The sequence below is a fragment of the Loxodonta africana genome, chromosome 19 (genome assembly GCF_030014295.1).
Source record: "Loxodonta africana isolate mLoxAfr1 chromosome 19, mLoxAfr1.hap2, whole genome shotgun sequence".
Lineage (NCBI taxonomy): Eukaryota > Metazoa > Chordata > Mammalia > Proboscidea > Elephantidae > Loxodonta > Loxodonta africana.
Window position 1 is genome coordinate 31,670,330 of NC_087360.1, and position 26,759 is coordinate 31,697,088.

At 47.4% G+C, this 26,759-nt stretch overlaps 1 protein-coding gene across 10 annotated transcripts in view; it reads right to left on the minus strand.

Annotated features, from left to right (window-relative positions):
* SGSM1 (small G protein signaling modulator 1) overlaps positions 1–26,759 on the minus strand; it is a 98,811-nt gene that overhangs the window by 58,775 nt on the left and 13,277 nt on the right. For 6 of the 10 annotated variants that reach the window (XM_023559298.2, XM_010598773.3, XM_064272535.1 and 3 more), the window contains 6 exons: positions 17,862–17,937; positions 13,396–13,558; positions 9,943–10,095; positions 7,444–7,511; positions 7,007–7,152; positions 6,741–6,872 (listed from right to left, as the gene is read on the minus strand). In XM_023559298.2, coding sequence (XP_023415066.1) covers positions 6,741–6,872; positions 7,007–7,152; positions 7,444–7,511; positions 9,943–10,095; positions 13,396–13,558; positions 17,862–17,937 — 738 coding nt within the window. Of the gene's footprint in view, positions 1–6,740; positions 6,873–7,006; positions 7,153–7,443; positions 7,512–9,942; positions 10,096–13,395; positions 13,559–13,823; positions 17,748–17,861; positions 17,938–26,759 lie in introns of those variants that run through there. The other 4 variants (XM_064272538.1, XM_064272541.1, XM_064272537.1 and 1 more) reach the window with 4 other exon arrangements.

Here is a 26,759-nt window from a genome sequence, read left to right on the forward strand (position 1 = left end):
TAGATGGATCCTGATGGGAAGGGGAAAAAACGTGGAACAGAACCTCAAATTCTTGAAAAATCCAGGCTTGCTGGACCAGTTGAGACTGGGGGACTCCCTGAGACTATTGCCCTGAGATACTCTTCAAACCTTGAATGGAAACAGACCCCTGAGGTCACCATCAAGCTAAATAACAGATTAGCTCACAAAATAAAGAAAATCACCCGTGAGCGCTCTGCTCATTTAAAAAATCATCTATATGTGACTAAACGGTCAAGAATTACTTTAAAACAAAGACGAGAAGGTAGGGGGCAGGGAAACTAGATTAATGGAAACAGAACAATCAGAAAGGGAATAATGAGAATGTTCGCCCATTGTGAAGAATGTAACCAATGTCACTGAACAACTTGTGTAGAAATTGTTGAATGGGAAAGCAGACTGTTGTGTAAACCTTCACCAAAAACACAACAAAATATGATTTTAAAAAGAAAAGAAAACCCGTTGCTGTCCACTCAATTCCGACTCATGGCAATAAAGCAGTGAGATGCCAGTGTGATACTGTGAGGTAGACACATTACTGTTACTGCAGGGATGTCCACATTTCATGTTTTCTTGCAAAGCAACAAACAAGTGCTTTACAGGACTTAAGAAGGTTCCAGAGACAAGGGCAAACACTCTTGCAAGAAAGGCCACAGTTCCTGCACTCCTGATTAGAGGTCAGCAAACTTTTCTGTAAAGGACCAGATAGTAGGTATTTTTTATTATGCCAGACATACAGGCTCATTTGCAACCACTTAACTCTGCCTTTGTAGCCTTAAGGCAGCCATGTTTTTGTTAGCTGACATTGAGTCGATTCCGATTCACCGTGACCCCCTGTGTGCAGAGCAGAACTGTTCCATAGGGTTTTCAGTGACTGTGATCTTTTGGAAGCGGATCACCAGGTCTGCCTCCCAAGGCACCTCTGGGTGGATTGGAACCATCGACCTATGGGCTAGTAGTTGAGTGCTTAGCCGTTTGCACCACCCAAGGACTCCAAAGCAGCCATGGATAATACATAAATCAGTGGACATGGCTGTGTTTCTATAAAACTTTAGTTACAAAAGGACAGGTGGAGGAGCGAATTTGGCCCACAGGCTCCAGTTTGCTGACCCCTTCTCTTGATGGAACAGAAAACAAAATTCGGTGGGAAAATAAGGACATCATCAACTTTAAGTCAAAAAGTGATAGAGAAGAGTCGGACTCTGAAATATGAAGCAGGGTTGGAAATATCTTAACTAATGTATTTATCTTTTCTCTTGTGTGTACTTATTCGAGTGGTGTATGATTTACTAAAAAAACAAAACAAAAAAACTAGGTCCAAATAAGTCTCAAAGAGTTCTTTCAAAAAAGTATAAAATAAAATTTCCAAGTAGTGAGAAGGCACTGTATATAACTTAAGTAGCATCTTTAATTTTTTGATGGTTATGTTAAAAAATGGTGCATCTTAGACTTGAGGAGATAGGGTCTTATACCCACTTTGGTGCCCATACTGAGGCTGATAGGGGAGAGGTGGCTTTCCCAGGGCGACCCAGGGATCTCAAGTGTGGCTGCAGAGCTGGAGTCACTGCTGATTCTGTGACCAAAGAGCCCTGGGGCAGGGACAGCCAAAGGAAAGGCACCATGAGGGCAGGGCTGTACTTGCCTCACTCACCACCCAGCTCCAGGGCCTGCCTGATGCTAGAGCCTAGAAGGTGATTGGTAAATGGCACAGACTCTGGTGTTGGCTGGCCTGAATTTAAATTCTAACTCTGCCCCTTACTTCACCTGTCTAGGCCTCAGTGTGATCATCCATGATATCATCACGCTCAAACGGTTGTTGTTAGGTTTAAATGAGTCAATACAGGTAAAAACCCTTAGCACAGTGGCTGGTACGTAGGAAACACTCAATAAATGTTAGTTAGGAAGATGATCATCTTGATAATTCCAAGCATCTAGCACAGAGCAGTTATGTTGTAGATATTTACTGAATGAATGAGTGGGATAAATGGACTGGAAAATAAATGGACAAATGAACAGGTGGATGGATGGAAAGATGGCAGATGCAGGATAGGTAGAGAGATGGTAGGTTGATGGAAAGGAAGATGGAGAGATGAATGGTGGGTGGATATACAGACAGATGAATGGGTGAGTAGATAGACAGGTGGATGAATTATGGATGGATGGATGGGAGGAAGGAGGCCTAGTGGCACACGGTTGAGCACTCTCCTGCTAACCAAAAGGTCAGTGGCTCAAACCCACCAGCCACTCCACAGGAGAAAGATGTGGCAGTCTGCTTTTGTTAAGGATTTACAGTCTTGGAAACCCTACTGACTTGATAGAAGTGGATTTTTGGTTTTGGATGGGTAGATGGGTGGATGGATGAATAGACGGTTAAAAATATGGACACATGGATCGATGAATGGAGGGTGGATGCATGGATGGATGGATACGGGAATATAGAGAATGCAAGAGAGCTGACTGGCTGGCTGCCTAGAGATACTGACACATGGATGAATGGATAGAAGGGTGGGTAGGCAGATGGATGGGTAGGTGAGTGGATGGATGGGTATAAATGTGGGCAGATGGACAGATGAATGGTGGGTAGGTGTTATACTGTAGTGGCTTGCATGTTGCTGTGATGCTGGAAGCTATGCCACATTTCAAATACCAGCAGGGTTGCCCATGCTGGACAGTTTTCAGCGGAGCTTCCAGACTAAGACAGAGTAAGAAGGACCTGGTGGTCTACTTCTGAAAAAACTGGCCAGTGAAAAGCTTATGAACAGCAGCGGAACACTGTCTGATACAGTGCCAGAAGATGAGCCCCTCAGGTTGGAAGGCACTCAAACTACAAATGGGGAAGAGCTGCCTTCTCAATGTAGAGTTGACCTTAAAGTTGTGGATGGAGTAAAACTTTCGGGATCTTTGTTTTCTGATGTGGCTCAACTCAAAATGAAAAGAAACAGCTGCAAATGTCCATTAATAATTGGAATGTAGAATGTATGAAGTATGAATCTAGGAAAATTGGAAGTCGTCAAAAATGAAATGGAATGCAGAAAGATCTATATCCTAGGCATTAGTGAGCTGAAATGGATGGGTATTGTCCATTTTGAATTGGACAATCATATAGTCTACTATGCTGAGAACGACAACTTTAAGAGGAATGGTATTACATTCATCGTTAAAAAGAACATTTCAAGACCTATCCTGAAGTAAAACACTGTCACTGATAGGATAATATCCATATGCCCACAAGGAAGACCAGTTAATTTGACTATTAGTCAAATTTACACACCAACCACTAATGCCAAAGATGAAGAAATTGAAGATTTTTACCAACTGCTGCAGTTTGAAACTGATCAAACATGCAATCAGTACACATTGATAATTACCAATGATTGGAATGCAAAAGTTGGAAACAAAGAAGGCGTGGTAGTTGAAAAATATGGCCTCGGTGATAGAAATGACTCCAAGGATCGCATAACAGAATTTTGCAAGACAAAACGACTTATTTATTGCAAATATCTTTTTCAACAATGTAAACGGTGACTATACATGTGGACCTCACCAGATGGAACATGCAAGAAGTAAACTGACAACATCTGTGGAAAGAGATGATGGAAAAACTCAATATCATCAGTCAGAACAATGCCAGGGGCTGACTGTGAAAAGGACCATCAGTTGCTTATATGGAAGTTCAAGTTGAAGCTGAAGAAAATTAGAGCAAGTCCATGAGAGCCAAAGTATGACCTTGAGAATATCCCACCTGAATTTAGAGACCATCTCAAGAACAGATTTGATGCATTGAGCACTAAAAACTGAAGGCCAGATGAGTTATGGAAGGACATCATACATGAAGAAAGCAAAAAGACATTAAAAAACAGGAAAGAAAAAAAGACCAAAGTAGATGTCAGAAGAGACTCTGAAACTTGCTCTTGAACGTAGAGTAGCAAAAGCAAATGGAAGAAATGATGAAGTAAAAGAGCTGAAGAAAATATTTCAAAGGGCAGCTCGAGAAGACAAAGTAAAGTATTATAATGATACGTGCAAAGACCTGGAGTTTGAAAACCCAAAGGGAAGAACATGCTTGGCATTTCTCAACCTGACAGATCTGAACAAAAAATTCAAGTCTTAAGTTGCAATTCTGAAGGATTCTATGGGCAAGATATTGAACGATGCAGGACACATCAAATGAGGATGAAAGGAATATACAGAGTCACTGTAGCAAAAAGAACTGGTAGCAAAAAGAATGGGTCGACGTTCAGCCATTTCAGGAGGCAGCATATAATCAAGAACCAATGGTACTGAAGGAAGAAGTCTAAGCTGCATCAGAGGCACTGGTGAAAAACGAGGCTCCAGGAATTGATGGAATACCAACTGAGATGTTTCAACAAGTGGACGCAACGCTGGAAGCGCTCACTCATCTATGCCAAGAAATTTGGAAGACAGTTTCTTGGCCAATCGACTGAAAGAGATTCATATTTGTGTCCATTCTACAGAAAGATGATCAAACAGAATGCAGAAATTATCAAACAATATCATTAATATCACATGAAAAAAAATTTTGCTGAAGATAATTCAAAAGTAGTTGCTACCGGACATCAACAGGGAACTGCCAGAAATTCAAGCTGGATTGAGAAAAAGACATGGAATGAGGGATATCATTGCTGATGTCAGATGGATCTTGGCTGAAAGCAGAGAGTACCAGAAAGATGAATACCTGTATTTTACTGACTATGCAAAGGCATTTAACTGTGTGATCATGACAAATTATGGAGAACATTGAGAGGAATGGGAATTTCAGAACACTTAATTGTGCTCGTGTAGAACCTGTACACAGACCAAATGGCAGTTGTTTGAATGGAACGAGGAGATACAGTGTGGTTTAAAATCAGGAAAGGTGTGTGTCAGGATTGTATCCTTTTACCATACTTATCTGCATGTTGACCAAATAATCCAAGAAGCTGCACTATATGAAGAAAAACGTGGCATCAGGGTTGGAGAAAGATTCATTAACAACCTGCTATATGCAGATGAGACAACCTTGCTTGCTGAAACTGAAGAGGACTTGAAGCACGTACTGATGAAGATCAAAGACCACAGCCTTCAGTATGGATGACAGCTCAACATAAAGAAAACAAAAATCCTCACAACCATATCAATAAGCAACATCAGTATAAAGGGAAAAAAGATTGAAGTTGTCAAGGATTTCATTTTACTTGGATCCACATCAATGCCCATGGCAGTAGCAGTCAAGAAATCAAATGACATATTGTATTGGGCAAATCTGCTGCAAAAGATCTCTCTAAAGTGTTAAAAAGCAAAGACATCACTTTGGACTAACATATGCCTGCCCCAGGCCATGGTATTTTCAATCACCTCACATGCTTGTGAAAGCTGGACAATGAATAAGGAAGACTGAAGAAGAATTGATGCCTTTGAATTATGGTGTAGGTGAAGAATATTGAATACACCAGAATAGCCAGAAGAACGAACAAATCTGCCTAGGAAGAAGTACAGCCAGAATGCTCCTTAGAAGCAAGGATGGCGAGACTTTGTCTCACGTGCTTTGGGTTTGTTATCAGAAGGGACCAGTTCCTGGAGAAGGACATCATGCTCGATGTCATGGATTGTTATCAGAAGGGACCAGTTCCTGAAGAAGGACATCACGCTTGATGTCATGGATTGAACTGTGCCCCTCAAAAATATGTGCATCGATCTGGCTAGGTCACGGTTCCCAGTGTTGTGTGAGTGTCCACCATTTTGTCATCTGATGTGATTTTCCTATGTGTTATAAATCCTACCTCTATGATGTTGATGACGTGGGATTCTGAGCAGTCATGTTAATGGGGTAGGACTCAATCTACAAGATTGGATTGTGTCTTGAGCCAATCTCTTTTGAGATATAAAGGAGAGAAGTGAGCAGAGATACAGGGGACCTCATACCACCAAGAAACAAGAGCCAGGAGAATAGCCTGTCCTTTGGACCCATGGTCCCTGCACTGAGAAGTTCCTCAACAGGGGAAGATTGATGATAAGGAAAAGCCTTCCTCTGGAGCTGGCACCTTGAATTCAGGCTTCTAGCATCCTAGACTGTGAGAGAATAAATTTCTCTTTGTTAAAACCTCTACTTATGTTATTTCTGTTATAGCAGGACTAAATGACTAAGACACTTGGTAAAGTAGAGAGTCAGCAAAAAAGAGGAAGACCCTCAGTGAGATGGATTGACATAGTGGCAATGATTGTGAGGATGACACAGGACCAGGCAATGTTTCATTCTCTTGTACAGGGTCACTATGAGTCAGAACCAACTCAACGGTGCCTAACAACAACAACAACAAGAGAGCTGACTGGCTGGCTGGCTGGCTAGAGATATTGGCAGATGGACGAATGCATAGAAGGGTAGGTGGGCAGATGGATGGGTAAGTGAGTGGATGGATGGGTGCAAAACCAAAAAAAACAAACCAAAACTGCTGTCGAGTTGATTCTGACTACATGGATATAAATGTGGATAGTGGACAGATGTCCAGTGGGTGGATGCACGCATGGATGAATGGGTGGATGTAGTGATTGACAGAGGGCTGGCTGACTGGAGAAACTAGAAGATAGATGGATGGATGGGTGGGTGGCTGAGTGGGTAGATGGATAAGTGGATAAGCAGCCTGGAACCAGAATGAATACCTTCCCTATAACGTGGAGCCAGACCCCAGTGGGTGACCCTGTGTGGATCCCAGATGGTCTCTCACCGGCTGGACCAGGACGTTGTTCTTGCCATAGAGCAGGGTGGTACGGGAGTTCTGATGCAAGGACTCCACATAGTCACGGGCGGAGAGGGACGGCCGGTCGTCCATGCTACCACTCGAATGCCTCTTCTGGATCTGGAATTGTGGGGGAGCTAGGAGGTCAAGGCCTGGAGTGACCTTCACTGCCCCCATCTCATTTCCCACCTACCTACCAACTTCACGGCCTCAGCCCAACTCCCTCCCAAGGTGCCACTGGGCACCTCACTCACGCAGAGGGCTGGACGCTTGGTGGGCGAGTCCTGTCGCAGGTGTGAGCCGTGGATGCGGTGCCTCTGGACGAGCTCATCGGCTGAGGGGTCAGTCCAGAAATGATCCGCAGTCTTCATCTTGGTGTACTCCAGGGCACAAGGCCCCACTGCAGAGCATAGGGGGGCTGGGAATCAGCGGCCCTAGAAAGTCCACCCTCCCATCTACCACCAGATGGGCTGCCCATTTCACTACCCCTCACCCAGCAGGCAGGTAGGCAGGCTGCCCGCCCCAGGGCCCTGATAAGGAGAAATCAGAACAAGGCTCTCAGAGCAAGAGATGGCGAAACGGTCCAGTTTGATGGGCGAGGCTGGGTTGAGGTGAAAGAGACCCTTAAGAGGTGCCCCCATGAGCAGACATCAGAGACTGCAGATGAAGCTCAGAGCACCCAAACACTCACCCAACAAAGACGCGAGGATGGGGCCGTCCACAGGGTCCATCAAGAGAGCTTCCTTCTCATAGTATTTACTAGCAAGAGGGGAAAGGACATGCAGATTTGGACAGAGACCAGCAGAGTGTCTACTATGGCCTCGTGGGTAAGAGCAGGCATAAGTGGGTTCAATCCCTTTCTGAGCCTCAGCTACCCCATCTGTAAAATGGGGATAATAACAACATATCTCATAGTGCCTTTGAAAGGACTTTTGAGAGAGAGAGAATAGGTTAAGGCACTTAGCACTTAGCTCAATATATGGTCAGGATAAGCTCTTTTAGAGTTAACAAGAATAATAATTAGAAGGCTTCTAGGCCTGAATGATTCTATCCGCTTCTCCCGCATTTTCCATTTCAGACAGGAAGTTGCTTAGAGGCTCAGACGATGTCTGCGCTTCTAATATACTGGGGCAATAAAACATTGTTCAGCTATGCTGTGTACTGAGAGGTTGTGTTTACAGGCCTTCTGGCCCTGATAACTAATGTTGGTGATGCTGGCCTGAGATGCTCAGATATATACCCTGGCCTCTGGCTTTTCAAAATAACTTTGATACCATCAGTATGATGTTTGTGTTGAGTTTTGTTTTGTTTTGAGTTGTTGTGTTAAAAAACAAACAAACGAAAAAAAACCCGGTGCACTCAAGTCAATTCTGATTCATACAGCTCCTACAGGATAGAGTAGAACTGCCCCATAGGGTTTCCTAGGCTGTAATCTTTATGGAAGCAGACTGCCACATTTTTCTCCCATGGAGCAGCTGGTGGTACAAACCGCTGACCTTTTGGAGCCCAGCAGGGCTCCTTCATTGTTGTGTTGTGGTTTCTAATTCCTTGAAAATTCATACAGTCTAGGGCCGTGAAACTATTCTGTGAGATACTGTAATGGTGGACACATGACATTACACATTTGTCAAAACCCATAGACCTACACAACCCAAGAATGAACTCTAACATTAAATAGGGACTTTAGTTAATAACACTGCATCAACACTGGCTCATCAACTGTAACCACTGTACCACCAAACAAATGCCAGATGTTAATAACGGGGAAACTGCAGGGCGGAGAGGGGGCATATGGGAACTCTCTGTATTTCATGCACTTTTTTTCTGTAAACTTAATATGGCCCTGCAGCCCTGGTGGCACCGTGATTAAGAGTCTAGCTGCTAACTAAAAGGTTGGCAGTGCAAATCCACCAGCTGGTCCTTGGAAACCCTATGGGGCAGTTTTACTCTGCCCTATAGGTTGGCTATGAGTCAGAATTGACTCAATCGCAACGGGTTTGACTTTTTGGTTAATACTGCTCTAAAAAAGAACCTCATATAGTCTAGAAACTAAGAGAATTGTAGAGCCGAAAAGGACCTCATTCAGACCTCCTGAGGGATCTCAGGCCCAGAGAAGGTAAGTGACTTCCTGGAGGCCACACAGCAGCTGGGTGCAGATTTGGGCTGCATCCAGTTTGCTCTGCTCTTCTTATCATACTGCAGGGTGAAGGGTACAGAGTCTGGAGTCAGAAAGGCCTGGGTGGGAGCCCAGCTCGGCCACTCCCTCCCTCACTGGGCAGGGACTCCCCTTTCTGAGCTTCAGTGTCCTCAACTGTAAAACGAGACTATGACAGAAATCACCTGCCAGGCTCTGACACTGGAAGGACTCACTAAATGGCAGCACCATCATTGTAATTTTACCCCAAAGAGATCTCCTGTCAACCAGAAAGAGCTAGTACTGACATGCCCTGGGCAGGCTCCATATCAAGTTTATATATTTTGGTGTGAAACCTAAAAATAATACTTTGAGACACTTTCCACACCACCACTTCATTTCCATGCCAAAAAATGAGCACTTGTGTGATGGTAAGCCTTGGAAATGCTACCTTAAAAAGCGGCAGGTAGGGCAGGGAGGAAGATGTGACCCTAAGGGGTAGCACAGGGGAGTTTCTTTGAGGAGATGAATTTCTCAGGAACAGTTCAGTATACTCACTGTGGTGCTGGTTACAGGAAACTATGTTGTTGTTGTTAGCTGCAGTCAAGTCAGACTGCTGTGACCCATAGGGTTTTCACTGGCTGATTTTTGGCAGTAGATTGCCAAGCCTTTCTTCCTAGCTCATCTTAGTCTGGAAGTGCCACTGAAGCCTGTTCAGCATCATAGCAACAGACAGGTAGGTGGTGGTTCACATGAGGTGCACAGGCTGGGAACTGAGCCAGGGTCTCATGCATGGAAGGTGAAAATTCTACCACTGAACCACCGTTGCTCTCGAAATCCCCACCCTAAATCCAAATACCCTGCACTGATATTAAACACTTGAATCTTCCCAAGGTTCGAAGCTAGCCTAGTTCAGGGTCAGATATCTAGGGGCCTTTATTGAATGACTTTCAAATCAAATGCATGTCAGGGGGAAAAAGAAAGCGGCTTTGAGAAGGGTGCAATTCCCAAAAAGGCCAGCAGGCGAAGGCAGAGCACACCCAGGATCCTTCTTACCTGCTGTTTTCCACAAGGTAATGCACGATTTTGTCCAGGACCTTCTCAAACAAGGCTGTGCGGATCCACAGGTGCTTGATGGCGAGGGGGGACAGGCTGGGCAGCTTTGGTAGCTTGCGCACATTCTCCTGGAGGCCCTGGATCTGGTTCCGCCTTCGAGACCAGTGAAGGATGAAAATAGGCAGTTTAGAAAATAGGAAATCCACAGGACTAATATGCAAATTTCTTCTGGCAGAAGGACAAATCTGCCTTGGAAGAAGTACAACCAGAATGCTCCTTAGAAGTGAGGATGGCGAGACTTTGTCTCACGTACTTTGAACATGTCATCAGGAAGGATCAGTCCCTGAAGGAGGATATCATGCTTGGTAAAACAGGGCGTCAGCAAAAAAGACCCTCAACAAGATGGACTGATACAGTGGGTGCAACAAGGGGCTCACCACACATAGCAATGATTGTGAGGATGGTGCGGGACTGAGCAGTGTTTCGTTCTGTTGTACACAGGGTTGCTATCAGTCGGAACCAATTCAATGGCACCTAACAACAACAATACACAAATGAGAAAATGTTCAATCTCTCTAAGAAAGAAAGGAATGGCAAATAAACCAGTAACAAGGGACCATATTGCTCTGGCAAATGGGTTGCTGTTATCTTGTGCCATTGAGTTGATTCTGACTCACGGTGACCCCACGCAGACTAGAGCTGAGCTCCATAGGGTGCTCTTGTCTGTAAACTTCATGGAGGTGGATTGCCAGGACTTTTCTTCCACAGTACTGTCAGGTGGGTTCAAACTGCCAACCTTTCAGCTGCCAGCTGAGCACAAACCATTTGCACCACCCAGCAAAAAAACCAAGCCAAACCCATTGCCGTCACGTCACTTTTGACTCACAGCAACCCTACAGGACAGAGTAGAACTGCCCCATAGGGTTTCCAGGGAGCCGCTGGTAGATTCGAACTGCCAACCTTTTGGTTAGCAGCCAAGCTTGTAACCACTGTGCCACCAGAGATCTGCACCACCCAGGGACCTCAGCAAATGGGTAAGGAGTTGAAAAAATAATAATACCCAGTGTGCACAAAGATGTGGTTAAAAAGACACTTTCATATACTGCTAATGTGCAAGCCAGATTCTCAGATCTCTCTCTTCCTCTGTCCTTTTCTCCTTTCCTCCCTCTCTCCCTCTCACTGGAAAGGAGAACTGGCCAAGAGAAGCCTCAGATTATAGATCCTTTGGTGGCTCCCCACTGCCCTTAGGATAAAGTGCAAGTCCTTAAACATGACAGGCAAGGTGCTGCATGGCGTTACCCCAGTTCACCTCTCCAACGGCTCCCCTTACCATAACTCCTTTCTCACCTGGTGATCTGCCAGAGGGAGATATTTGCAGATATCTGAGGCTGTCAGGTTCTTGTCTTTCTTCCTGCTGCTTTTTCCTGGCCTCTCTCCCCTCCTCATTCCTGGGCTGGCGCCTTCTCAGTCTTTAGGTCTCAGCACGGGCAACCCCTCCTACAGGAAGCACTCTGGGACCAGCCAAAACTGAAGGAGGGTATCCTCATCTATATTCCCTCAGCCTCAGGCGCTTAACTTCCTCTTCACTTTTCTGTGCCCCCTTCCCTCCGGAACAGGACCCTGAGGGCATGGACTAAGGAATTCATTTATTTTTTAAAATAAAATGTTTGCTGGGTGTCTATCATATAGCAAAGCAGCCCTGGTGGTGCAGTGGTTAAGTACTGGGCTGCTAACCAAGAGGTCAGCAGTTTGAACCCACCAGCTGCTCTGCAGGAGAAAGATGTGGCGGTCTGCTTCTGTAAAGATTATAGCTTTGGAAACCCCACAGGGGCAGTTTTACTCTGTCCTACAAGGCCGCTATGAGTCGGAATTGACTTGATGGCTGTGGGTTTTTGAATGATGTGGCAAGCATGGTCTCTCCTTATCTCTGCGTATTCAGGGCCTAGCACAGTGCCTGGTTTATTGTAGGAGTACAGAAAATATGTTCAGGGAGCCCCTGGGTCATCTAAACTGTTACGGCGCTCGGTTGCTAAGTGAAAGTTCGCAGGTTTGAGTCCAGAGGCACCTCAGAAGAAAGGCCTGGATATCCACATCCAAAAAATCAGCCACTAAAAACCCTGTGGAGCCAAAGTTCTACTCTGACACCCATGGGGTCCCCATGAGCCAGAGTCGACTCGATGGTCACTGTTTTTTTATTTTTTAAAAAGATGTTTATGAAGGAGTGAGTGCATGCACGAATGAATGGCTCTCTTATCTCCTGGCATGGGCATCTCCAATCCCTCCGTTAGAAAGTCACTCCCAATATTAAGGTCTGTGAAGGTTGAGCCCTTTGAGATGTTATCAGCAATCACCTGGGAATGCTGCAGGTGAATTGGGAAGTGCCCCGGAAACCATGTGGCTGAGAAGTCAGATACCTAATAGGAGTTGGCAGAGTCAAACCCAGCCAGCAGCCCTGGATGGGCAGGGGCTGAAGTGCAAGGAAAGGGGCCATTTGTCTTGCAGTGAAGCACGGTGATCACCCAGGCAGAGACGGTGAACACGTGGCACACATGTCCCTCTCTCCCTTACCTTGCCTGAGACAGACATGTCCAGTCAATCCATGCACTCTTTCCCACAAGGCTTAATCACAGCTTCAGAGTCCTTTACAACACAGTGCTTGGGCAGTCACTGCCATCAGCTAGGTTGAAATCTAGGGGTCTGGCTGTGAGGTCAGGACTCTGGGGGGTGGCTCTGGCAGAAGGCGCTAATTTACACCCACTCAGTCCACGAACTTCCCCCAACACACACAACCAGCCACCAAGATGAGTAAGTGAAACCACCTCCCCTTCAATGGAGAGAGTTTTAGCCCAAGGCACCAGCATCTGGTCCACATGGACAGAGACCACATTGGCTCTATTCGACTTTGGTCACAGTGAGCCCCTGTTCATCAGACAATTGTTTCTTGGGCATTTACCAGATGCTAAGCATTGCCCCAGACTCTAGGGACATAATGGGGACTAACACAGATGTAGTCCCTACCATCATGAAGTTCAGAGTCAAGTGGAGGAGATGACAGCAATCAAGTAAACAGTAAACAGACAAGTGGATGAAAACATAATTAGAGATGGTGGTAACAATTGGGAAGAAAATAAACAGGGTGACATGAAGGAGAACATGAGGGGTTGTAATTTACTTAGCTAGGGGAAGGCCTGAATGATGACAAGGTGCCTGCCATAGGCGATCAGGATAAAGGGTGAGCCAGGTTGCGGGAAGAGCACGTGCAAAGGCCCTGAGGACTGAAAGAGTCTGGCGGGTTTGAGGAGCAGAAAGGCCAGTGAAGACTTAATGGAGAAAGTGCTGGAAGGAGCACTGAGCTATAGCCAAGGCCTTGCAGAGCTGGGGAGGAGGGTGGCTGCCCTCTGGGGGAATGTCCCTGCCTGCATCCCATGTCTCTACCCCTCACTCCGAACTCACGCGCTCTCGATCAGCTGCTCCAGGTCCTGGACCTTGCGGCTGAGCTCCTCGGCCGGCGGGAAGCTCTTGCCTACCTTCATGAAGAGAGCTGCGATCTTGTTGCTGCGCAGGAAGCCAGCTGCCCTCCGCCGCAGCCCGTGCAGGACACACGCCTCCACAGCCGCTGCAGGGACACAGTGGTCAGCAGGCCCTGCCCTGGCCACATTCTCCAGCACCCAGCCCAGCTTGGAGCTTCAGTCAGACAGAGATGCCCTGGAGTGCCAGGGTCCTGAGACTCACAAAAATGGTGACAACAGGATCATAGGGAAAAGCGTGTACGCCGCCCCCACTTCCACACCCTTACAAGGTCAAGAGCGCTCAGGGGTGAGCCCGCACTCCGACCATCTCTGTCAGACCACCTCTGCTCATATCCTATCCCAGCCACTCACCAGCTGTGTGACTGTAGGAAATTACTGCCTTTCTTTCCCTCAGTTTTCTCATCTGTAAAATGGGGATAGTATAAACATTGACCTCATAAGGTTACTGTTAGGATGAAGTGGAAAAAACGAACAGAAAGCACATAGCACAAAGCCTGGCATACAGTGCTTTATGAACATTTTTATTATTATAATAATAACTGGACTACATGGCTGCTGAGTTTTATCTCAGTTAAAGAACCTTCATCATCATCACTATTATAGTGATTGCAGAAACAGGTAACATTTATGGATCTCATTCAATTCTCACCACAGCCAGGGAAGAAACCAAAAGGATCCCCATTTATCAGATGCAGAAACGGAGGCTCAGAAGGGTGAACTGATTTGTCCAAGGCCACCCAGCAAATAAAGTGTTGGAGTCGGGATTCAAATCCAGGACCGGATTTGTGGTCCCGACAAGGACCTTTGAACAGTTGTAGCCTTCCCATTTCTCTGTTCTCCCTGGAGGCCCTGCCCAGCCCTCCTCCATCAGGAGGCCTGGGTTGTAGCCTGGGCTCTACCAATAACATGCTGTGTGATCTCAGGAAAATCACTTTCCTTTTCTGGGCCTCAGTATTCCCTTCTGGGAAACAGGCTCTGTGCAGCGCATTCTGACAGCTGTATCTTATTCCTGGTACTTTCAGTCCTCTATTATCTTCTGGCTTGCACAGTAGACAAAGAGCTTGCCCTGGTAAGCTCTTGTTGTATGCCACCGAGTCGATTCCGACTCATAGCCACCCTATGGGACAAGAGTAGAACTGCCCTATAGGGTTTCCTAGGCTGTAATCTTTGCTGCAGATTGCCAGGCCTTTTCTCCCACAGAGCAGCTGATGGCTTCAAACTGCTGACTTTTTGGTTAGCAGTAGAGTGCTTAACCACTGTGATACCAGGGATCCTCACTGGTCTGCAATAGGTGCCTAATCAATATTTCTTGCAAAAGTAAGTATATTACTTAGTAAGTAAGCTACTCCTCAATGGGCACCTGCTGGGTGTCTGGCCAGTGCTAACATTCGCCTTACCTAATCCTCCCAATAAAACCCATGAAGTAAGCCCTCTGGTCATTGCCATTTCACAGAAGAGCTAAACCAGCCTCCAAGGGTTAGGACCTTGGCCAAGGCCTTGCTGTGATAGGAGGTGAAAAGTTCTGGTTTCATCACCTGTCTTTAGTTTTTTTGTCAGCAATTACTTGACCTGGAACAAATGCCCACATATTGCCTAATGCGCTCATGGATTTAAAATATTCTGCGTGAGGATCTCTTAACTATCTTAATTTTAATTTACGTACATAGTGCTTTTCGTGAAGGCATTGTTCAATTCTTTCTGACAATGGCCTCTAAGAAACAATGGACAAAAGAAACCTCAAGAAGATTCTTTTAAAAAAAACCCATTGGCATCGAGTTGATTCTGACTCATGGCAAACCCATGTGGGTCAAAGTAGAACGGTGCCCCATAGGGTTTTCAATGGCTATGACATTTCAGAAGCAAATCACCAGGCCTTTCTTCCCAGGCACTGCTGGGTGGACTCAAACCTCCAACCTTTCAGTTAGTACCCAAGGGCATTAACCATTTCTACTACCCAGGAACTCGATTAAGTGTCATCAAATTTCTCCCACCCATAAACTTTGATCAGAGTTAGAGAATTACTGTAATTTTTATCACTTTCTATTCCTCTAAGTCTTTTCATTGGTAGGTAGCAAGTTCTGAAATGGACATGCTTATTCTTTTATTTCCAAATAAAAATGTCCAGGAGGAAACAAAAAGCTGGGATTATATACATATAATTTTATTGTGCTAAAAAAATATATATAACATAAAAGTTGCCCCTCTAACCATTTATAAGTGTACAATTCAGTGGCATTAATTACATTCGCAGTACTGTGTAACCGCCACCACCATTCAACTCTATAATTTTCTCCACCTGAAACAGAAACTCAGTCTCCATGAAGCAGTAACTTCCCACTGGTTCCCTCTGCCCAGCCCCTGGTAACCATCGATCTACTTTTGTCTCTGTTCATTTGCCTATCCTGGAGGCTTCATATTGGCGCAGAGGCGGTTTAGTGGTAGAATTCAATTTGAGCCTTCCTTGCAGAAGAAGCTCATGAGCTCATGCGCAGCCACCACCTGTTTGTCAGTGGATGCTTGTGTGTTGCCATGATGCTGAATAGGTTTCAGCGGAGCTGCTGGACTAAGACAGACTAGGAAGAAAGGCCTGGTGATCTACTTTAGAAAACTAGCCAAGGAAAACCCTATGGATCACAATGGTCCATCCCGTTGTGCATGGGGTCACCACAAGTTGGGGGACGATTCAACAGCAGTTAACAACAATAGGTACTTCATCTAAGTGGAATCATATACAGGTAGACCCCGGCTCACAATGGGGTTCCGTTCCAATGACTCCATCCTAAGTTGGTTCTGATGTAAGCTGAATACTTAATTTTTTTTTTCACAGCCTGCTATTTGGCAGTTTTTTGAACAGTAAATCATAACATTGAACATCCAAGAGTGAACATCTGAGAATGATGACATCAGCAAATTACAAGCAGCAACATTGTATGTAGTATATACCACTAATGATGAGACGTAAAAAAAACAAAAAACAGACGGTCGTTTAAGGGCAGTTCATCATAACCTGAATATGTTGTAAGTCGGGGACTATTTATATTTAAATAAGCATATTTCACTTAAAAAAAATCTTGCCCAAAGTCATGTGACAAGGCAGTGGCAGAGATGGGATCTGATTCCAGGCCTGTCTGGCTGCACATGGGATGAACTGACATCAGTGGACTCCAAAGTCATGGCGTGCTGTGGGCCCATTTGGTGGTGCCCTCAGCCATCTGGCAGATGCTGATGACCTGGCCCGGTCTCCTTGCTCAGGCCTCTCCATAGAGCCAAGGTCACAGGAGGGAAGCATGTCCTCATTCAGAGACACTCCAATGGCTCACTAAGAAGCTTTTCAGGGAGAAAAAAGAAAAAGACACTCCCACATACATGTACACGCTGACTAAACTGAATCCTGGCTCCAGGGACATGCACGGCACGTGTGTCCACCCATTGGGAAAGTGCGGGAGGGACCTGGGAATGCGCTTATTTCTAGCACCTCGTCAGCAGAGCTGGCTGGGGGTGAGTCACAATCTGAGCCCTGGGCCTGTCTCCCTTGCTGAGACAGCTGGACGTGATTCCTCAGGTTGTGTCACTGGCTCTTAACTCCCTATTTTGTTTTAAAGTCTCCATCCATCTGCTCCCGATTTACAACAACCTTAGGCAGGGAGAGTAAAGAACACTAACTCTGTTCCTCAGACGTAAAACCACTCTTACCTTGTGCTGAGTGAGAGTCAGTGTTAACAGAACTCACGGGGACGGAGAGACAACACCTCCAACGTGAACCAGGGTCACCTCTTAGTGGGGTTGATCCAGCCCAACTGCCAATGAGTTGATTCCGACTCACGGTGACGCCATGTGTGCAGGGTAAAATTGTGCTCCACAGGGTTTTTCAAGACTGTGACTTTTCAGAAGCAGATTGCCAGGCCTGTCTTCCGAGGTGCCTCTGGGTGGGTTTGAACAGCCAAACTTTTCACTTAGTAGTCAAGTGCTTAACCATTTGCACCATCCAGGCACCTCATGGGGACAGTGATGGTATTCCCACTGAGTCAATTCTCGTAGCAACCCTATAGGACATAGAGGTGCTCCATAGGGTTTCCTAGTCTGAAACCCTTATGGGAGCAGATCGCCAAGTCATTTCTCCCATGGAGCTGCTGGTGGGTTCGAATTGCTGACCTTTCGGCTAGCAGCCGAGCGCTGAACCACTGCACCACCAGAGCTCCTTCATGGGGGTGTAGAAGTCATTTTTAATTTCTTCTCCATATTTTTCAACAGAGTCCCTTTGGAATCTGAAAATAACTACGGAGTTACAAAGAAAAAATGGTGTGAGAACCCTTGCTCAAAGATGTCACTTCCACAAGGCAGCCTGCAAAGAAAGAAGGCACTTTTCAAGGCCACAGGCCACTGACTCACCACAGAAGGAGATGATGTGGCTGCTGTCTTCGTGGACAAACTTGCGCGTGACGGCCTCTTCCATGATCTGCTTCACCTGGAAGACACAGGTGGCTGAAGAGGGGACGCCCCAGCAAGGCCCATGGTGCAGACACCCCAGAAAGGTTGCAGACACTTGACAAAGGCTGCATCGATCCTTTTGCGGGCTGTCTGTGATGATTTGGTAATGCTTTGCTACCACACTGTCCTCACCGTGTCTTCTGCAGGCATGAGGCCTGCAGTTGCTACAAGCTTTATGCTTTACTTGTTTTTTCAGGCTCTTTGCGTGGCTGGCTCCTTATTGCTGGTTTCACACCAAACGTCATCTCCGCAGAGCAGCCTTCCCTGGCCACTTTATCTAAGACAGCTCTCCTACTCCATCCTATCACCTATGGCAACTCCTTCAGAGCACTCACCGCGTTCCATTTATTTGTTCCTTGTCTGTCTCTTCTAGCCACCACCTACCCATCAGTTTGTCATACTGTGCAAGTTTGAGTGTTGCTATGATGCTGGAAGCCAAGGCACCAGTATTTCAAATACCAGCAGGGTCACTCATGTTAGACAGGTTTCAGCAGAGCTTCTAGACTAAGACAGACTAGGAAGAAAGACCTGGTGATCAACTTCTGAAACTTGGCCAGTGAAAACCCTATGAATCACAATAGAATGTAGTCTGATATAGTGCTGGAGGATGAGTCCCCTAGGTTGGAAGACACTCACAATACAGTGGCTGCAACAGTGGTCTTGAGCATACCAATGATCGCAGAGATTGTATGCAGAATTGGGCATTTCACTCTGTTGTACACGGGGTTGTCATGAGTTGGAGGCATCTCAACAGCAGCTAACAACCCTCTCACAACCAGAACACAAGCTCTGTGAGGGCAGGGACGTCATCTGTCTTGTTCACAGCTTTAGCCACAGAGCCTAGAACAGTGCCTGGTATGACACAGGGGCTCGCTCAATAAATATTTTCTCAATGAATTGATGAGTAAATGGATGAAACCACAAAACCAAACCAGTTGCTGCTGAGTTGTCTCTGAGTCATGACAACCCTGTGTGTGTCAGTACTACACACTCCATGGTTTCCAATGGTGGTGGTCTTCTGGAAGATCACCAGGCTCTTCTTCTGAGGTGCTTCTGGGTGGATTCAAACTGCAAACCTTTCAGTCAGTAGCCCAGTGCTTAACCAGGGACTCCTTGAGTGGATGACACAGGTACATAAAAGAAGCAGGAGAGTGTGGTGTGGAAAACTAGCCCTAGAATCTGGTAGACCCGGGTTCAAATCCCTGCTTGGACACGTACCAGGTGGGTTTGCAACCTTATTTGGGAAAACTGAGGCTCAGTGAGGAGAAGCAACTCGAACGGGGAGGTACAGCTGGTCCAGAATGGAAACAGAATTTCAGCCCGGGCCTGACTCCCCAGCCTGGGTGTTCTTTCTACCACACTCCCTCATTCACTCACAAAATATTTCCTGAGCACCTCCAACATGCCAGGCAGAGACAACAGCCTTGGGGGACAGCTGTCTCTGCTCCTAGTGCTGACCCTGTGGTGGCCTGAACTCTCCTCTGCTTCCCTGGACTCTGGGCCCCCTCTACCCTGGGACTTCAGCAAATCTCCTTTCCTCTCTGGGCCTCTGTTTCCCCAACCTGAGAGTGAGGAGGTTGTAGGAGACAACTCTGAAGTCCTGTTCCAGTTCCACATCACCAGGGATCTAATGTGGGGGTATGGGGAGCTAGTTCCTGGGGTCACTCCCCACTGGCCCCCTACTCTCTTCCCCACTGCCCTGTGGCCTCCCAGACCCAGCTGATGCACCAATGCACCCTGTTGAGAGCAGGCTCCCCTGCCTGTCTCCCTTCCTCCCGTCCCTTTCCATCCAGGAAGGAAAGACAGAACTCAGAGCATCTCTGGTGACATTCTCTGAGGAAAACACACAGCAGTGCCTGCCCCAGAGCTGGCAAGCCAGCCCTGCCACCAACAGCCATGTCAGCAACAGCCCTGTGAACAGTTCCTGACCTCAGAGCCCTGCTCAGCCTGAGTTAGCTCCACATTGGGCTTTGCTGGGAGACAGTACTTCTAAGCCTTAAAGCTATCTGGTGAGACTCCTGGAGTTGGCCCCATTTTACAGACGCGGAAACTGAGGCTTAGGGGGGTAGTGTGGTCCAGCCAAAACCACACAGCTAGGGAGCAGCAGAGCTGGGATTCGAACTTATAGCAGTCTTTTCGATCCTGGCCTCAGCTGCTATATCCTCGCCCCTCTACCTACTAGCTGTGTTTCCTTGGGAAAATCACGTCACCTCTCTGAACCTTTACTTTCTCATTGCTTAACGGAATGATAGGAACAGCACCCGTCTCATAAGGCTGTAAGAAGCACTGGTGGCACAACGGTTAACTGCTCAGCTGTTACCAAAAGGATGGCGGTTTGAACCTACCCAGAGGCTCCGCGAAAGAAAGACCTGGTGATCTAGAAAATCCTGTGGGGCAGTTCCACTCTGTCACATGGGGTCACTATGAGTTGAAATCGACTTGATGGCACCTAACAATATAGGGCCATGGGAGGACAAAAAAAGGTAATGAAAGTCACACACTGGGCACAGAGCCTGCCACACAGTGGGCCCATAATAAATGTTGGCTGCATGCAGATCACCTCCTCTGCCTAAAATCTCACCTGGCCTCCTTCTGTCAATCTGGTCTTGGCTGAAACATCACCTGTTTGGAGAATAAATTCCCCTGCCCAGTTCCCATGGCAGCCTCTTCTGTAATGCCCATAGACCTGTCAGGATTTGGCCACATCTGCCTTCCCTGCCAAGGGTAGTGTGAGCCCCATGAGGGCAGCAGCCTGTGTCTGTCTCCCTGGCCTTCAGCTATGGGGCTAGGCACCTATCCCAGGCTCCAGCACACAATAGGTGCCCAAATTGTGTTCAAGGAATGAATGGCCAAAGGGTCATGATTGACTTCAGCCTTTGGTGGAGTATTTCAGCTGAAGAAATGCCTTGTCACCGCCATCATGGGTAACAGAACAGCGGCATTACTATCCCTGTTTGTCAAGGGAGGAAACAGAAAGGTGGTGTAACCCGTCTGGAGTCACACAGCTGGAAAGGAACAGAGTCAGGGCCTCGACCCAGGTCTGTCCAACCCCAGGCACTGAGCTTCTTCCTCAACATGCCATTCAGCCCACATGGTCTCAGAGAACCCCTTCTCCACTCCTCTCTCCTTCCCAGTACCAGTCTCTCTCTCTCGCTTTGCTTCTCTGAGGCAGGGCACAGGGATTGACGGCCTAGTACCCAGCCTCTGAGAACCTGCCAGAAGAAGGCTGTCAAGCACCCAGACCCCGATGTGCTTTAGGTAGGGGTGTGATTCAGGCTGACCAGCAGTGGTGGACTGTCAGGGAGGCATGGGGGCAGTAGTCCAGGAAGCTGGGTCTGCACATTTTCAGAGAAGCTCAGTGGTGAAAGAAAAGCTAAGTCTTCAGGGCCAGTCAGGCATAGGTTCAAGTCCTGGCTCGGACACTAGTAGCAGTAGGACCTCAGGGAAATCCATTTACTTCCTCGGGATCATAACAGCCACAGCTTCTGAAGAGTCCGTAAGGTCTGCTGGCTTTGCCTTCAAAACATACCCCGAACTGGGCCATTTCTCACCCCCTCCACCACCGCCTCCCTGGTCACCTCTCTCCTGGATCAAAGCCATAGCTGCCCCACTGGTTTCCCTGCATGCCCCCTCAGAGGGTCAGCTTAACACAGCCAGAAGGACCTTGTTAAAAGGTAAGTCAGATCATGTTCCTCCTCTGTTCAGAACCCTCTCGTGGCTCCCACCTCACTAGGGGTAAAAAGCCCCCAAAAAACCCACTGCCGTCGAGTCGATTCCGACTCATAGCGACCCTATAAGACAGAGGAAAACTGTACCATAGAGTTTCTAAGGAGCGCCTGGCGGATTCGAACTGCCAACCTCTTGGTTAGCAGCTGTAGCACTTAACCACTACGCCACCAGGGTTTCCATCACAAAAAAAAAAAAAAAGCCCTAGTCCTCCCTATAGCCCACAAGGCTCCTGAAAGGGGAAATACCACCACCCAAGGCAGCCTGCAGGGGGTGTGGAAAGAAGGCGCTTTGCTGCAAAGATGAGGAGGGGATTAGAAGCAGGCCGAACACAGAAAACAACAACTAACAGCTGTACGTCCTGAGGGTATGGCAGTTTGCCTGTCTTGTCTTATTGGCTCTTCACAACAACTTCAGGATTATTCTCTCCATTTAGAGAGGAGGGAGCTGACACTCCGATGGGAAAGGACAGTTCGCCAAAACAGCACAACGTGGAAAGGGCAGACCAGACATTCAGGACTTCAGATTCCAAAGCACAAGGGTAGGGGTCAGCAAACTTTTTTCTGTAAAGTGCCAAGGAGTAAATATTTCTGGTTTTGCATGCTGTATGGTCTCTGTTGAAACCATTCAGCTCTGCCATTCTAGTGTGAAAGTTTCCTTTGACAATACGTAGATGAATGGGCACGGTTGTGTTCCAATAAAGCTTTATTTACAAACACAGGTGTGGGGCTGTATTGGCCCTCAGGCTGTAGTTGGCAGACCCCTGCTCAAGAATGTTTAGCTCAACCAGCCAGGTGTACTTTGCAGCTCCAGACAAAGGAGCTGCTCTTTCCCCCATCCTGGGTCTTGGCCCAGCTGGCTGCCCAGGTGGTCCACGGCTAGGTACAGCTCCTGCGGTCAGTTCTAATGCACTGACCACCCACACACAGCACAGGTCCAGCTCCTCACAGTGGCTAGCCCTTCTCTTAAGTAGGCTTCAGCCCTCTCACCAACATCCTCCTGTTTCTCGGAGGCGGCCATCTGCCTGCCGCCCTCCAGAGTGGCTCTGACGTGAGGAGCTTGCCTCCTGCCTGCCTGCCTGTATCCTCCCCTGCAGCGAGCATCTGCTCCATCCAGAAACGGAAACCACGAGTGTCCCAGGACACATGGCAAATCCTCCAGCTTTCTCACTGCACAGGGTAGGGGCCGAGCCTTGGGAAGTTCTGTCTCTGCCACCAACCAGCAGGTGCCCTTGGAGCCTTAGTTAACTCCTCTGGCCCCAAAGACCTGCCACTTCGTCTTCTGTACTTGGAAATCCAACCCTGCAAACTGTCACCTCCTCCAACATCATCACCTTCATCATCATCATCACATCTTTGACTGGGTACTTCTTATGTGCCAGACTCAGCCAAATCAGTGAATTAATTCTAAGCAATTTTCTCTAGGTCACAAAGGAAGGGGTACAGCAGGACTTTGACCTGTGTCTGCATGTCTATCTGATGGCCTGACCCAGAGCTCTGCCTCCAGCAGATGGGCCAGTGTTTCTTCCACTTCTGGGTGTGTTGGAACCACCAACCTTTCAGTTAACAGTCAAGTGTTTAACCATTTGCACCACCCAGGAGGGACATAGCTTTTACCACTACGGGGATATATAAATTTGTGAAGGAAGCTCCAGCATCCTTGAACACTGCTGTGACTGCTATTTTACGTAAGACAGATTTGACAGTGGGAACTGCCCTAACTGAATGGGGCTGATTGCACCCCTGTGGTGGTAGGTGCCAGGTGGCGGCACTCAATCAACCAAAACAAGGTAGATGTGGTTAACGTAACGGACAGTGGGGTCAAATAGCAATCAGAATAGTCTGATTCATACGGACTCATGGCGTTAGCTACTTAGTCACAGCATCCTGAGAAGTGAAATAGGTGGGACTTCCTACCAACAGGAAAGAAGAGCTGGGAGCAGAGCGCATCCTTTGGACCCAGAGTCCCTGTGCTGAGAAACTCCTAGACCCAGGGGAAGATTGATGCCAAGACCTTCCCCCAGAGCCAAAAGAGAGATAGAAAGCCTTCCCCTAGAGCTGGCACCCTGAATTCGGACTTCTAGCCTCCTGAAGTTTCTGTTTGTTAAAGGCATCCACTTGTGGTATTTCTGTTATAGCAACTCTAGATAACTAGACAACTAAGACAGAAGTACTACGTCAGGCTGTCTGAAAACCCAAGGTGCTGAGAAGCCCATGAGAAGGGATTCTTCAGTCTCTTACCACTTGGGGACCAAAAGGAACACTGAGCTGAGAGTCAGGAGACATGGATCACCTGGACGTGACTCTGACAACCGTACCCTCTGGGGGCATTTCAGAGGAGGATGTACCTCGAGGGTCAAAGTGGTCAGGAAGCTTTTATTACCTTTCCGGCATGCATTCTAAGCGGGCGTCCAAAACCTGCTTGTATTAACTCCAGTGCAGAGGAGTTCATTCCTTTGGTCCAGATTATTCACTAGACAAGATGTCAAGAGGCAGTCAAGAGAGGCTAAAAGCCCGGAATTTGGAGTCATTAACCTGAGGTCATATCCTTGGCCGCTCACTAACCGCATGACCTTGGACAAGTGTTGCCATCTGTAAAATGGTGTTGATGATAATAGCACTCCTACCTCATAGGGGTGACGTGACCCTTGAATGAGATCATGGAGACAGTGCCTGGCACATAGTAGGGGCTCTTGTAATGACACTGGCAGACCAGTTCACACAGTAGGAGCTCATGAATGTCAGTTAGGTGAGTGGCCGATTGCTAAGGAGCTGACCGAGCCTGAGCTTCTGACCAGTGGCTGGGGGTCTGGCTGGCCTCTGGGACTGTGGACCAGCCCCCCTCCACCTCAGGCTTCTGAGCACCTGCCCCCACCCCACCTCCAGCCCCACCCTGCAACCATTCAGAAACCAGCTGTGCCCTAGTGCCATGCCTCCCTCCAGGTGCAAATATTTAAACAACATAAAAGGAGGATTAATCTCAGGATGGAGTCAGGGCAGGCAGGTGCTGGTTCAAGGCACACAGGCAGGGAAATCTGGGACAATCTGCAAAGCTATCTGCAAAGCTGGGAGGTGGGCTCCTCAGGGCTGTGGCCTATACTTCCTCCTCCCCTCCTCACATCTGTCACTTGAGCTTGCCCAGGTACCCCTATACCGCCCACCTTGAAACCCCTCCCCCCAAAAACCCAAACCCATTGCCATCAAGTCAATTCCAATTCGTGGTGACCCCATGTGTCACACGGTAGAACTGTGCTCCAGAGGGTTTCTTAGCTGTAATCTGTATGGAAGCAGATCACCAGGACTTTCTTCTGTGGTGCCCCTGGGTAGGTTGGAACTGCCAGCCTTTCAGTTAGTAGTTGAGTGTAAACCATTTGCGCCATCCAGGGATCTTGACTCTTCCCAGGTTCCAAATCAACTCGCTCTTCCTCCTACCTCCTAACTCAAGCTTGCGGTGGTCACCCCTCTAGGCCTCAGATGAGAATAAGAACCTGCAACGCTCAGAGGTGTCATGAGGATTATGGAAAATATAGGCAGAGTGCCCCAAGCAGGACCCACATACCAAAAAAAAAAAAACTGAAAAACCCATCGCGTTCAGTCGATTGCAACTCATAGTAACCCTACAGGACAGAGTAGAACTGCTCCATAGGGTTTCCAAGGAGCACCTGGTAGATTCGAACTGCCAGCCTTTTGGTTAGTAGCTGAATGCTTAACCACTACACCACCAGGGTTTCCAGGACCCATACACAGTCGGTGCTATATAAAGGGAGGCACCCTAGTAACATAAGAACATGAGCTCGGGAGCCACCAGGCCCAGGTTCAAACTCCAGCTCTGCTGACAGCTCAGACCTTGGTTTCCTCATCTGTGAAATGGGGATGATACCGGTACCACCTCACAGGGCTGCTGTGTGAGGATTCAATGAGTAATTCACAAGCCGACGCTCAGAATGGGTCCGAGTGCACCTTGAGTGCTGGATGCATGCTAGCCCCAGACAGCCATCCACCCTTCTTGCTTCACTCAGGGCTCAGCTCAAACATCATCTCCTCAGAGGGACTCCCTGACCACCCTGTCTAACGCAGAACCTCATATGTGTCACTCTATACCACCTTAACCTGCTCTGTACTTTTCCTTAGGATTCACCACCTTTGTTGACCTTTTGTTATACATCTGTGGGTCTATTTGCTTCGTGTCTGTCTCTCCTAAGTACCCCATGAGCTCCTAGGACAGGGCCTGGGCACAGAGAAGGTGCTCAGTGTATGTCTGAGGATCACTATAACAATATTCATGAAACTAATACTAGTAGCTAATGCTCAGTGAGCTGTGTTCCAGGCAGCATCCTGAGCCCCTTTCATACCTGATCTCACCTGATAAGTGTTTAAGGCCAGGATGGGCAAAATTTTTCTGTAAAGGTTCAAATAGCAAGTATGTCAGGCTTTGGGGTAGGGCTGCCAGATAAAATACAAGACTCCCACTTAAATCTGAATTTCCGATGTTGTTGTTGTTAGGTGCAATCGAGTTGATTCAGACTCAGCAACGCCATGCAACAGAGAACTACTCCATAGGGTTCTCTGGGCTGTAATCTTTACAGGAGCAGATTGTCAGGTCTTTCTCCAGTGGAGCTGCGGGTGGGTTCGAACCACCAACGTTTTCGTTAGCAGCAGAGCGCTCAACTGTTGCACCTTGAATTTCAGATAAACAAGGAATAATTTTTTTAGTGTTAAGTACATCTCAAATACTGCATGCATCATACTTGTACTCTGAAATTCAAATTTAACTGGGTGTCCTGTATTTTATTTGCTATATCTGATAACCCTATTTGCAGGCCACATGCAGCCTCTGTCAGGGAAAAGTTACCTTTGTTTTATTTCGACAACCCTTTAAAAACGTTAAAATCATTCTTTGCTCAAGGGCCACACACTCACAGGCTGGATTTGGCCCACGAGTTATAGTTTGTGAACCCCTGGTTTAGAGTACTTTCTGGCACAGAGCCTGTGGCCCATGTCATTGTTGTTGTGCAGCCAGTTGGTTCCAACTCACAGCAACCTCATGTGACAGAGCAGAACTGCCCCATTGGGT